Source organism: Apteryx rowi, unplaced genomic scaffold, assembly GCF_003343035.1.
Source record: "Apteryx rowi isolate R43461 unplaced genomic scaffold, aptRow1 scaffold_236, whole genome shotgun sequence".
In the NCBI taxonomy this organism is placed as follows: Eukaryota; Metazoa; Chordata; class Aves; order Apterygiformes; family Apterygidae; genus Apteryx; species Apteryx rowi.
The window spans coordinates 216,952-229,525 of record NW_020448708.1 but is presented as its reverse complement, the minus strand read 5'-3'; the positions used below and the strand labels follow the sequence as shown (position 1 = coordinate 229,525).

The 12,574-nt window shown below is 40.5% G+C and overlaps 1 protein-coding gene across 6 annotated transcripts in view; it reads left to right on the top strand.

Moving 5' to 3' along the window:
• The window catches only part of MEIS2 (Meis homeobox 2), a 171,449-nt gene that overhangs the window by 154,467 nt on the left and 4,408 nt on the right, over positions 1-12,574 (top strand). For 4 of the 6 annotated variants that reach the window (XM_026066006.1, XM_026066005.1, XM_026066007.1 and 1 more), the window contains exon 10: positions 11,493-11,551. In XM_026066006.1, coding sequence (XP_025921791.1) covers positions 11,493-11,551 — 59 coding nt within the window. Of the gene's footprint in view, positions 1-11,492; positions 11,556-12,574 lie in introns of all 6 variants that reach the window. The other 2 variants (XM_026066011.1, XM_026066010.1) reach the window with 1 other exon arrangement.

The following is a 12,574-nucleotide window of genomic DNA, read 5'->3' as shown; positions in this document are numbered from 1 at the left end:
CCTGATTCTAGCCCAGTTTGGTTTACAGTAACTAAGACAGGGCACATGAAACACATTCATATACTAACAAACTCTCCATAACGTTCTTAAAGCTTCTTCCCCTGATTTCTATGGGATATAGAGAGCACATGGGATGAGACAGAGTAAAGGATTCATCAGCATGACACTGGGAAGATTTGTATAATTACCTCTTGGTTTTAGCACACTCAAATAATACAGCTGTCCCATACTGATGCTGATACTTCAGTCATAGCATGGCATGGCCGGGGTGGCAGTCTCACCTGTGTCTGCAGTGTTGATATATCTTTAGCTGCTAAGCTGTCAGACCCTTTGGTTTGATAAAGTCTTGCCACCAGTATTGGAATAATCAGAGGGGAAAAATGAACATGATTCTGTATCTACAGAGAGAAAGATTAACAAGAGCTGAATCTGCAATAACCAAACAGTGCAAATAGCAAAACACAAGGGATCACCATGTGGGTATGACTTACTGAGAGGTGATTAGGTGTATCCGTGTAAGTGCTATAACATAGGGGTGTGTGTATGTATTTATACGTAGTGTATTATTTATGCCCATTATTTCTAATTGCCTAACTAGTTCTCTTTCCTCTCACGTATACTTTAGTACCACCAACCAGAGCAAGATGTCTACAGCTAAATATCTGCCAATTATTATGGACTTTTGCTTAATATTCTATTGTTCCACTGACAGCACAGTTTTTAATATATCATCTTATACTATCCTGTACATCATCATTTTCCTGCCTCCCTTAGGGCCTTGGCTGTAATAGTTCTTATTTATTTCCACAAGCTAACATATATACAAAATATCCGGTACTCATGATGTCGCCCCCACCACCCTCACCTCTTCCCATCTTTGYTTTTGTAAACCTTTTTCTGTTTTTAAAGTTACAGCATAAAGAAGTGTGAACACAGCATGTGTGTAGCCACATGCGAGGGTCAAATATTCAGCTTGCTGCATGCTTCCCCTCCCCATCTGTAAACACACAAGATTTTGCTCTCCAGCTCAGCAGTGTTGTACTGCAGCCTTTTCTTGTGGCCTGTAGGTTTGTTTTGGGCTTTTGGTTAATGAACTTGAAAACAGTCAGAAAGGAAATAAAAAGACAGAGAAAACTCCCTGAATATTTCTATGGGAGAGGTAGGAATTTAACACCCAGCACAGTGTACTGATCACCTCATAGAATCTGCTGAGCTCAACAGCTTTCAATTCTAAAAGAACTGAACAGAACATGTACTCTGGGCTCGCACTGTCACAGTCTGATTAGCTGCATCAAATCCTATTGCTTACTAAATACTTTCTTCCAAAATGTTTTTTTGGGTAGAATCTGTAACAGAATAAGCTGGAGGTGGCTACGATTGCATCACTGTCTCTGAAACAGAAGCAGCATGTTTAGAATCAGTAGTTCTCAAACTTTCAGTAGTATATTTCTATAAATTTATTTTGGTTGTTTTTTCTTAAAAGTAGGCTGTTTGGATCCAATTTCCTGAGGTCCACTGGTTGACAGAGAGAAAAATACCTATTTCCTAGCCTAATATTTTTTTTCCTTCAGATTTTAATAACAATGAAAAAGTGTACAAGCTTCATGGTCAAGACAAGACAGTGGGTACAAAAAATTGTTATCTTAAGGCAAAATTTGCTGTCAGGAAAAATGGAACATTCCTTCTGAACTCACGAACTGGTAGTGCATGTGCAGGTTGGTTGTAGATGGTTGCTACAATAAGGCTTCTTTCATACAGGTGTGTTTATGCCCCAGGCTTCCTGGCCACAGTCCATTCCATTTACAGAAGCTGAATTAAACAATAACTACTGCATTGCAAAAAGAAGAAGGAAAAAAAAAAAGGTGAGCGTCAAAGGAGATGCCTGAGAGCTTTGTTAGGGCCAAGAAAAACCCTGTTGCAGTTGTCAGAGCTTGTTGATGTTGCAGAGAACGGGCACTTTTTTTTTTCTGCTGGATTTTGTGGTTCTGCCTTAGGAAAGAAAGTAAAATAGAACGGAAGAACAAAGTCCTACTCTATAAATCAGCAGCTGCTCCTTGCCAGATCAAAGGAGTGACATTTTTGCTCCTGGACTACTTGTCCACTTTAGGTGCTTGACAGACAGCTAACAGCTGGCCTGTTACATAGCATAGGAGAGTTGGGCTACATCTTCTTCAGAGTGATGACAAGCTAATCAGAGATATCCATAGTACAGGACATGCGAGTGCACCTTGATCTCTTCAAACATACCCAGTACATAATTGCTAAACGCCTTTATGCATTTTCGGCAAGTTGCTACTTAGGTAGTTTCCACTGAAAAGTAAGAAGGAGAATTAATACCTTAATCTAATTTGATCAGGGAAGATAAACAGATGTTAAATTTGTTGACAACTCTCCTTTTCAGGTCATTTTAGAATGGACTAAAAAAGTCAGCATGAAACAGTTAAAAATATGTGTAAGTCACTTTAATGTGATATTATAAAACTATACTTTTGGGGGGAAAAAGTTACCTAAAATTAGGCCTCTCAATTCCTATGTCAGAAGCTGGATAAGCTGATTGTGTTTTCAAAATGGCAGGRTCCTCATTAGTTTTGAAAGTCTTGTCCTCTGATAAATTATATGATAAATTAACACATCTTTAAGTTCATGAGTTACTTAAGATTTTATAGGAGGTCTGGTATCTGCCTCTAACATGGATGTCTGAGTGCCAGCAAATCAAAGTGCATGCCAAATTAGCTAAAATTGTATTTAGCATCTCCGCAAGAGATATGTATACAAACCTGGAATTTTAATGTCAGTAGTAAAAATTTCAAAGTAATTCAGTTTCTAGCTGATTCCCATCTGCAATAAATCAAGTACAGGATGAGGTTATATACAACTTATGTCTATTGACTTTGCATTTGATCTTTAAGATATGACTAGCTAAGGAAGTATGTCTGTTTGTCTCCTCCCTTCTTTCAAGTATCTTTAAAAGATCATTTTTACAGTGCATGATAAATAACTGTGTATGAATGGCATTCTTAAAGAGTAACAGACATTGCTTAAGAAATCATGACCTGCTGGRATGTTTTGTTATGTGGCTTCAGGTGTGATTACATTCACTGAATAGTGTATTTTATCAGTCGGAATTCCAAGGGGAATAAAGGATGATACTTTTCCACCAAAGTTAAGGGGTTTTGAAAGCTTGTAGGAAAATCTGTGCCTCTCCCTTTGTGTGTGTGTGTATGTAGCAGGAACTCCTCATTAAGCTTCCTGCTAACAGATTTATTCTTGCAACTGGCTCTCACTCTCCGCAGGGTTTCATGGCGTACTGGCCGTCCAAGGCAGCGCGATCCCCTTTCCCTTACACATTTCCGCCAAGTAAAAAACGCAGCTTGGTCACAGAGCTCCCCATAACTCCCGTTTTGGGTACAAAACCCTAGGCAGAAGCAGGGGGACACGCAGAGAAAACCGTTGCGTCCCTGAGGTGCGCACACCGTCCCAGGGGACCCCTGCCCGCTCACAGCCAGAGCAGGGCCCAGAGCTCCCCATAMCTCCCRTTTTGGGTACAAAACCCTAGGCAGAAGCAGGGGGACACCCAGAGAAAACCGTCGCGTCCCTGAGGTGCGCACACCGTCCCAGGGGACCCCTGCCCGCTCACAGCCAGAGCAGGGCCCAGTGCCCCCGCCGCCCCACACCGTCCCAGGCCGCCCCGCAGGCACCTGCCTATGCCCCGCCCCCAGAAGCACACCCCCCTGCTCATTGGGCACCTGCCCAGGCCCCACTACTGACAGGCCCAGGCCCTGCCCCCAGGCACCCCGGAAGCGGTGCTCCGGCTCCACCTCCTGGCCTGCGCTACAGCAATGGCGGCAGGGAGGCCCCTGGGCTGCCAGCCGCAGGGCCTCGGGGCAGGGCTGCTCGCAGCTGGGGGTAGTGTCTGGTCTTTTACCAAGATTAGTAAACACTGACCCTGAGTGCAAACGTGCGCTGTCTATGGCCCTGGTGGCTCTGAGGCGGCGGCGGAGGAGGCGCCGGCCTGCAGGCCTCGAGGGACGCGGRAGGGCTGCGGCCTCCCAGCGTCGGAAGCCAGTCAGCAGGGGTGGCAGCGTGGGGCGCGAAAATCCCCAGCGAGGCCTGTCATCTCTCAGGACTCACTCCGTCTGTCTTCTGTTGCATGAAAAAGGTTACGTTGTCTTGCCACCAGACCCCAAGGCAAGATACCAGTATGGTCCATGTGTACAAACACCTGACGTAGGGAATAAAAAAGTGTAGCTCCACATCGTTTGCAGTTTCAGTGTACATGCTACCCTGTGAAACACATCAGATTCTTGGCAGAAGCCAAATCATTTTCCTGTGCTCCAAAAAGGTAACCTGGTAACCACAAGTTATGTGTTTAAAGATATGTATTTTCTCTGAGGTGAATAGATGAATAGATGCCAGCATTGCTAATTCTCATGATTTTATCACAAGACTCAAGTTATTTCATGTTTAACTTAAAGTCCCAGCTCCAGGAGACAATGATTATGTGAAAATCTTTTTGAGTAAGTTTCTAGATTTTGTGACTGAGGTGAACAGCATAAAAATGTGACAAAAAAACTCAAAAACCCAGAAAGTAAATACAAAGAAGAATGCTATTTAAATTTCTGATTTTTTTAAGACGGTCTCACAGTTACAGGATGGGCAGCTTCATGATTTCTGAGCAATTGGCAACTCCAAATGGCATAAGGCATCTTTAGAAGGGCCAACATAAACATACAAGATGTGGCAGAGATCTTTGGGACTGTTAGTACCTGCCTCAGGCTATTTTAGGCATCTAGTTCAGATGTGCTCTGAACATGGATGCTGACTTAGGTCCTTTGAATCACACCTATGAGATATGTGAGATATTTAAATTAGCTTAAGAAAGTCAGTTTAAACACCTCCAGAGCCCCCTCCTTTAACAAGGTTATCCAAACCTATGTAAAGTTTTGTCAGGGAACAAACCTGCCTTTCCCTCCCGCTCCCTTTGAAAACCAATCATGTAACTGACTCCATTTCTCAATATTCATGACTTAAGGGAGCCTTTTTTAGATGGCTCATTTCCAAGTGACTAACTCGACTTTTTTTTTTTTTTTTTAACTTTTCTGTAAGGAATGCTGCAAATAAGAGTTGGTAACCAGGTGTGGCATAGATTCAGTGAAGCATAAACAAGGGTTTTTTCAACCATTTTTGTACACACACATGCAAAAGGACACCTAAACCTAATTCTGTCAGTTTAGAATACACATTGGAGGGAGAAGTTAAATAAACTAAGATAACAAGATTTCACTTGCTTAGATGAAAGTTTGGATGATAGACAAAGATTGCTACAAAGAGGAKATATATATACATATATATATATAGGGATAAAAGTGTTTCTGCAAATTTTGTCTTTTCAAATGCATTCTTTCAGACTGCTCTGATCTATTCAGGACTTCTGAAATGATTCTTTCAGACTGTGGGGAAAAAAGTAATTTTCTAGGTTACTTATGAAAACATTTTTTGTGACTTATAAATAACATTTCATTGGTTATTTTTCCTTCAAAATTAGAGGTGTTCTTGGGCAACAAAGGGTCAGTGTAATATACTCTTGGACTAAACCCTGACATGTTCACGGTCCAAATTCTGAAACATCATTTAGGCAAAGATTTATCTTCCCATCAAAGATGAAAATGTTTGGATTTTTTTAGAATGCATTTTTAGGTTCTTGCTCAGCAAAAAAATGGAAGCAGGTGCTTAAACACTATTTATTCATTAAGCTCAGTTCCCATTTACCTGGGTTTAATAAGAGCTGAGCTTCTCATCTAGATTTGGCAGGTTTTTGAAAACTCTCTCTAGACAATTACTTTCTCCTGTAGGTACCTAAACAATTTTGAAAATTTGAAAATTTAGATGTCAGACAATGAGCAATTTTAACCCTACATTATTATTATTGTTGTTGTCGTCATCATCATTATTACTTTTAATAGTGCTATGACTAAGTCTGTGACAATGTCCATTCAGTATCTATGTTCTTTTCAAGTGAATGGACAGAAATGCTTTCTCAGGCTAAAGTCTAATCTGAGGCAAAACTTTCCTTGTCATTAATCCTTTCAGAGAACTGAGAGAGAATTCATCTCACAGATTTGTTTCTTTCTCTGTTTTTCTTGTAAAGAATTGAAAAACCATTTATGTGGTGGCTGATTTGTTAAATAAATGCCATATTTTAACACCTCATTTTCTGGGGTGTATATTTTAAGTGGAAATCCAGATTGAAGAGCAATACAGAAAAGTTCTGTGTGGCACTAGATGGCTCCATATTGTCCCTCAGTTTCTCAAAAGGAGAAATTTACTTTGCTGCAGGGGAGCAGTTCGATTTTACACCAGTTCACCTTACAGAAGATAGTAGGTGTATAGACAAGTGATTGGAGTTAAATACCTCTCTCTGCTTGAGTTTTCTGGTTAGACTCCAGGTTGGGGAGGAATTGTAGTTTCCTAAGCATATGTGCTATTCATCCTCCAGAAACCAGATTGTTGTGACCCTACTATGTACTTGGCATGAGTTTTCCATGATAACCTTAGAGTAAAGCCAGAGATGTTTGTAATTCTGAGTACCAATCAGTACAGCCATTAATAGTTTATTTCAAGAACTAATCTTGTTTAGATTCATTTATGGAGTGGTCATAGCATTTTGAAACACATAGTATGTGCAAAAAAGACAATGGAAACAACAAATTGTTTTTGAATGTGCCAGACTARGAGACCTGTATTTGCTGTTTATTCTCTTTTGCACTTTGCATAAATATTTCTTTGTAATTTTATCTGAATGTTATTTATCATAAAAATAAAATGTATTAAGCAAATGTGACTTTAACATCATATGATATGACTTGCGATAAAATATGATAAATATATAAAGAAGATTAATTATAGGACTTCCTATAAAATACAGAATACATGTTTATTTTGGATAAAGAAAACCAAGGCTCTATTTGAAGAGATGCAATTAAATGCATCTCTTTAGATTATATTATCATGCTAATTAGCAATGGTAAGAACCAATTAGGACTAAGGCTACCAAATCACTAGACTACACTGCATATTCACTAGTGCACCTTTACTTCTCTACTGTTTTTTGCTGGAAGCAGATAAAAATGCTTCACAGGGAAATAACTTCTTTTAAAAGTGGATGTTGTCATGCATTTTGAACCAAATCTTTGCTCTGCTTCCACAAATTGTCCCACTGAAGTTAGTGGAACTACTTGTGTGAGAAGGACAAGATCTTGACTATAGAAAATGTATGTGACTGCTTTAGGTGTCAATTAAAAAATGCAAGATACAAAATACCTTCTTTCATTTCAAATGCCTATTGTTTGAATAAGTGAGGTTGGTAATCTGTCATTTGCAAAATGCAGGAAGTGAGATTTTCATTAAATGTACTATGTCAGTGACATGTATTTCTCAACATTACACACCTCATTTATCATTCTGGAACGAGGGCCAAGTACCATATGAATGTAGAGCTTGTGAAGGTATCAACTCACAGCCCTGGAGGCTGATGAACCCTCTTTATCTACACAGCAGGTAAGGCACAAACAGTGGCAATGTGAGCTCTCTGTGCACTCCCCTGCCAGTGTGCCTGACTGCTAATCTGGGGGAACAAAGGAAAGATAGCATATGGATAGCAGATTGCACTGAGCGCCGAAGGAGGACTGAGGAAATCTATGTTCGGTGTGTGGCTCTGCCAAAGATCTCTTGTGTGACTTTGGCCTTGTCACTTAATCTCCCCCTGTCTCAGTTCCCTTTTGCAAACAGGGAGAAGGTGTCTCCCTTCCCCCAGGTTTTGCCTAGGAGTCTCTCCAGACTGTGAGTTCTTTTGGACAAGTCCTGTCCCTTACAGAGTGTTTGCAGAGCACGAGGTGAAGACAGACCCTGAGCTTCACTGGGTCCTCTAAGTGCTGCTCTCATCCAAGTAATAGGAATTACTGTTAACAAAAGAATAACAAAGAAATCCTCGTCTTGTTGATAGATTTTGCTCATCTTTTCAGGCCACTCAATCTTTGGCCTCTGGGTGAAGGATATGAACAAGGTAAGCAATTAGTGTCAGGAGCAGAGCTGTGAATTCTTTTATAGGGTTCCAAATAACGCTGGAAATAGTGGCACTGGTGGTCTCTTTTTTCACCTGTCTTTTAATGCCTCTTGAAGACATTTGTGCCAAAGTAACATCACAGGGTTTCTGCAATGCACAAACTGAATTGCTGTGCAAAAGGCTGTATTTTGCTTTACTTTGGCCCTACAGATGGCTCCCTGAGGTATTTAAAAAAGCCCTCAAAAATGTAAAGGCTAGGGCAGGGACTATAGTTTCTATGTATCTATTATGCACTGTGCATATTTATGGGGCAGTATAAAGAATAAATAATATTCCACAAACACTGCATTCTATGCTCTTGTCTACCAATTGTGCTGATGTTTTATGTGCTGTAGCTACTGCTAATGAATGTTGCATCTGATTTTTAGCTTGACCTGAACTGTGCGTGTGCTTTGCACCTGCAGTTTTGCAAATACAAATCATTCCAAATGTAATTTTTCAGCCATACTTATTGGTGGGTGTAGTTGATGCCATTTATGACCAGGATTTTTCAGAGGAACCATAGGAATGGAATTCCAAAAGGATTTGGGTGCCTAAAGCCTGTGTGCTCCTTTGAAAATCTGTCTTTCTAAGTATATGACAGTGTATTCTCTCTTCAAAGTATTGTTTGTCTACAAGACATCATTTGCACCTGCAATTATGCACACATGCAAAATAGCGGAAGAAGACATAATAAACATAATTAAACCAAAAATCAAAACCAAATGCTAGTTTTCCTGAAGTTTACTCAACAAATGTAATGATTGTGATCACTATTTTTTTTCTGTAAGAAAGTAAAGATTGGGGGACTCACTATCAGGGCTGCAGCTCCCATCTCCAAAATAGCTAGTGAATCGTCCCAGCAGTTCGCACTGAAAAGCCGGAATTATTCATGTTGGTGGAATAAAGTAAGGCCAATTTCTTTTGGACGTGACTGGCTGGGTGAGGTGGGATTGTCAAAGTCCAACCCAAAAAGCTTTTTGCTGCGGTGGCTGTTGAATACATAACACTAGAATGGTGTATCCAAATTTGTGTGCTCATGAATGCAAAGCAGTTGTCATCTGAAACCTTTCAGGACTTAGAATTTTCTTAATGTTCTGCCTTGTTGTGCGAACCATTGAAAAAACACTTCAGAGGGCACCCATTTCTTACTAATGTAAACTTTCTGAGGAGTATCCAAAGATGTGACCTCTGGGTGAACCTTTAACCTTCCCCTTAATTATTTGTTTGAAGACAGTGTCGAGTTCTCCTGCTGAGAGCCAAGGCCCATAATGCTCCGCAGCCCTGTGAGTAAGGGTGTGTTTGCAGGGAAGTGGAAAGGGACATAAATAAGGGAACCACCAGATGTAAATAATAAAAGTGGTCGGGGTTTAAATAAAAACAAAAAAGCAATTTGGTTTTCCTGAAGAGTGGCCTGATTGAAGAAAACAGGTTCCTAAGACAAAAAGTGGGGGAGGTTCTGTTGTCTGTGATTTTTTACAGGCCTAAATAAGCGTTCATTCCATTCTTTAAAACCTTGCCATCTGTATACACCATTAGAAGCTCATAGGAGAAGAGAAAACAGTCTTATCAGGCTTCCCTGTTAATCTCTATTGGCCTTAACTTTAGCTGATAAAAGGCATGCTGGATGGAGAAGGTTCAGGTCCGACTCCATTTGGTCAGCGTGGTAACGTTACTGGAAAGCAGCTAAGCAAATTGAGTCCGATTGGAGACCTTTATCTTTGAGGACAGAAGCATGTCTAGAAATCACAGCGTTAAAGTAAGAAGTGCCTTCGCTGTGCTGCAGTCATAAGGGAATAAACAAGTACATTGACTGTGTCTGGGTTTTTATTTTTAATACCTGAAGTCATGACTAATTCTGAGGCAGGATGATTTTTCTGACAACTGAATTACACTTTCCTTAAAGAATAAAGAATGTCTCTTGGATGTAAACAGAGAGGTGCAAAAGAGCCCTTTAGTGTTACTCGTAGCATTTATGCATCTGTCTAATGAAATTTCCACAACTGTGATTACAGCAGATGTAATCGAAGATGTACCATCTTTTATTATCTGACGGAATTTAACCAGGGGAGAGAGCACAGCAACGCGGCTTGTAGTGTTTGTGCAACGTAAAGGTTAGCAATTTACTAAATGAGCTGAGGAACTTAGTTTTCAGCCGCTGACTGAAAGACTTCACCGGGCTTTGGATCGGGCCCAGTGGCAATTATTGGAGGCTGTTTTGGATGATGGGCATGTTAGTATTTCTGAAGAGGATTAAACACTAGTATTCAACTTCATTAGCACTCCTTAAGGGTCACTAGACTAAAGTCTGAACTGTGAAATAGCATACAAAACCTGTGCATAAGATCTAAAGTGTTCTCAAACACAAAGAAGGGGGACAAAAACAAGCGTGGCTTGTGAGTGATAGAAGATTGCCCTGTTTTGAAAGAAACTGTGTGAATAAGTAAGTTTTGAAATTATTTTAGCGAAATTAATTTGACTGAGTTCGTGCCGATGTGGATTGTTGTGCATTAAGTTAATAAGAAATATGCAAGCACTTATTTTTGGATTACCAGCCAAATTAAATCCAGGCTCTGTAGCCAACTAACTGCCTTCACCAGCGTTCAAAAGCCTCGGCAGCCACTGCAGCCGTAGCACCCGATTCGAGAAAAAGTTATTTTGGGCCTAATACTAAACACATGTACCTGCGACTCCCTGTTTCTAACGAGTTGAAAGGTGCCTGGGTTTATGGCTGGCAGTTGCCTTGTGCTGCGCCCGGGGTATCCCCCGGCGGCCGCAGAGGTCGCCCCCGGCTGGCACTGACCTCCCCACGACCCCTGACTTTACAGGCTCAAACTGCAGGAGTTGCAGAAGAGCAGAAGTCTTTCTGGGCCAGCACTTATTGCTGCTGCGCTGGTGATAAAACTTCAGACAGCCTAATTGATGGCTTTGCTGACCTAACAATACCTTGTGAAAGCACAGAGTGGCAAAGCCTGGTCCTCATTTATGGCCAGCTGCAAGGGTAGCTGAATCCCTATGATGGAAAAAAAGGGGGGGGGGGGAGAAAAAAAAGTCTCCTAGCCTGTGAACTTTAACCAGGTTCCAAGCTACTCTGAGAAGTTAAAGAAACAATTGTCTTTTAACACAGGTTTTCATTCCTGTTTACTTGTTCGCAGCCGTCTGGCAAATCCAGCGCTAAGCTGGCTAGTAAGATAAGCATGTTACCAGTTATAATTTCTGAGCACTTAGAGGAAAACCCTTTAAAGGGAAATTATACTCTTAAAACAAAACACACAAAACAAAATGCATTGCTGTAACTGTGCTAAAATCCTGTCAGATTTAAAGCAAAGGTGTTCTCAAAACCCAGAAGCAAGCTGATGAAAGGACTTCTACTCTTTGTATTCTGTTTCAGGTTTATTAATGCCAGAAGAAGAATAGTACAGCCTATGATTGACCAGTCAAATCGAGCAGGCAAGTTCCAAGTAGTATCTGTATTCAAGTCCCACAGGCGCAAATCCTCATCAAGTTATTCTTCAGGAGTCCCATCACCTGGTAAATAAATGCCTCAACCAGGCATTCTGGGAGATTATTTTTCTTATGTCCCCAGAATTCCGCTGTAGGAAGCAACTTCACTAATTGGTGCTAATTGGAGATTTCCCACCCTGACTGTACTGAAACTGCTTTTTATTTTCTCTCTGAACTGGTAATTGGGTACAAGTACTAGTGCCACAAGCAGTTTGTTTGACTGTGAGCTCTTGAATTACTCATTGCTTGTCTGCATCCAATCAGCAGGACAATCTCATTTTCTTGCTACCCACAACTCCTTGGTGTATGCATTGCTTTCACTTCTGGAAGGCTAGCTGTAAAACTCATTGTATCCATTCATTTGCTTTGACTATTCACAATATGCTACTAATGTGACATGGTACCATACTGGCAAAAAAAAAAAAAAAAAAAAAGATTATTACTTTTGTTTAAGAATGCACCAAATATATTCCCAGTAAAACATATGATTTTTGTAACAATACCTTTTTTTAACTCTCTATTAAAGTAGTCATAATACGTAACTCTTTGAACAACTGGTGCAGTGTTAATCATTCCACTTTGTAATATGCATTTCCTTAGCTTGCTAGGGAGTTGTGGTTTCTTGCCATGAGGTTATGGGATAAAACTGTTCTCCATGTGGTGATGACTGTTGTCACTAACAAGGGCTTTAACTTGATGGTGATTTCGCCTGCTGCTTCACTTTAAAGGTTTTTGAAAAGGTTATTAAACCTTTGGGAAACTCTTCCTGTGTAGCATTAAATTTCTTTTTCATTAACAGGTGAAAAGGGGGGAAAACACTAACTCAACTAACCATGCAAAACATTAAACCAAATATAAAGTGCGTATGTAAATAGGGATAGCGATGTCCAGAATTTCCCTACTCATTCAAGAGTAGAGGGTTTATATTTTATTAAGTTTGACCACAAGTACCCTGTATCACAGATGCCA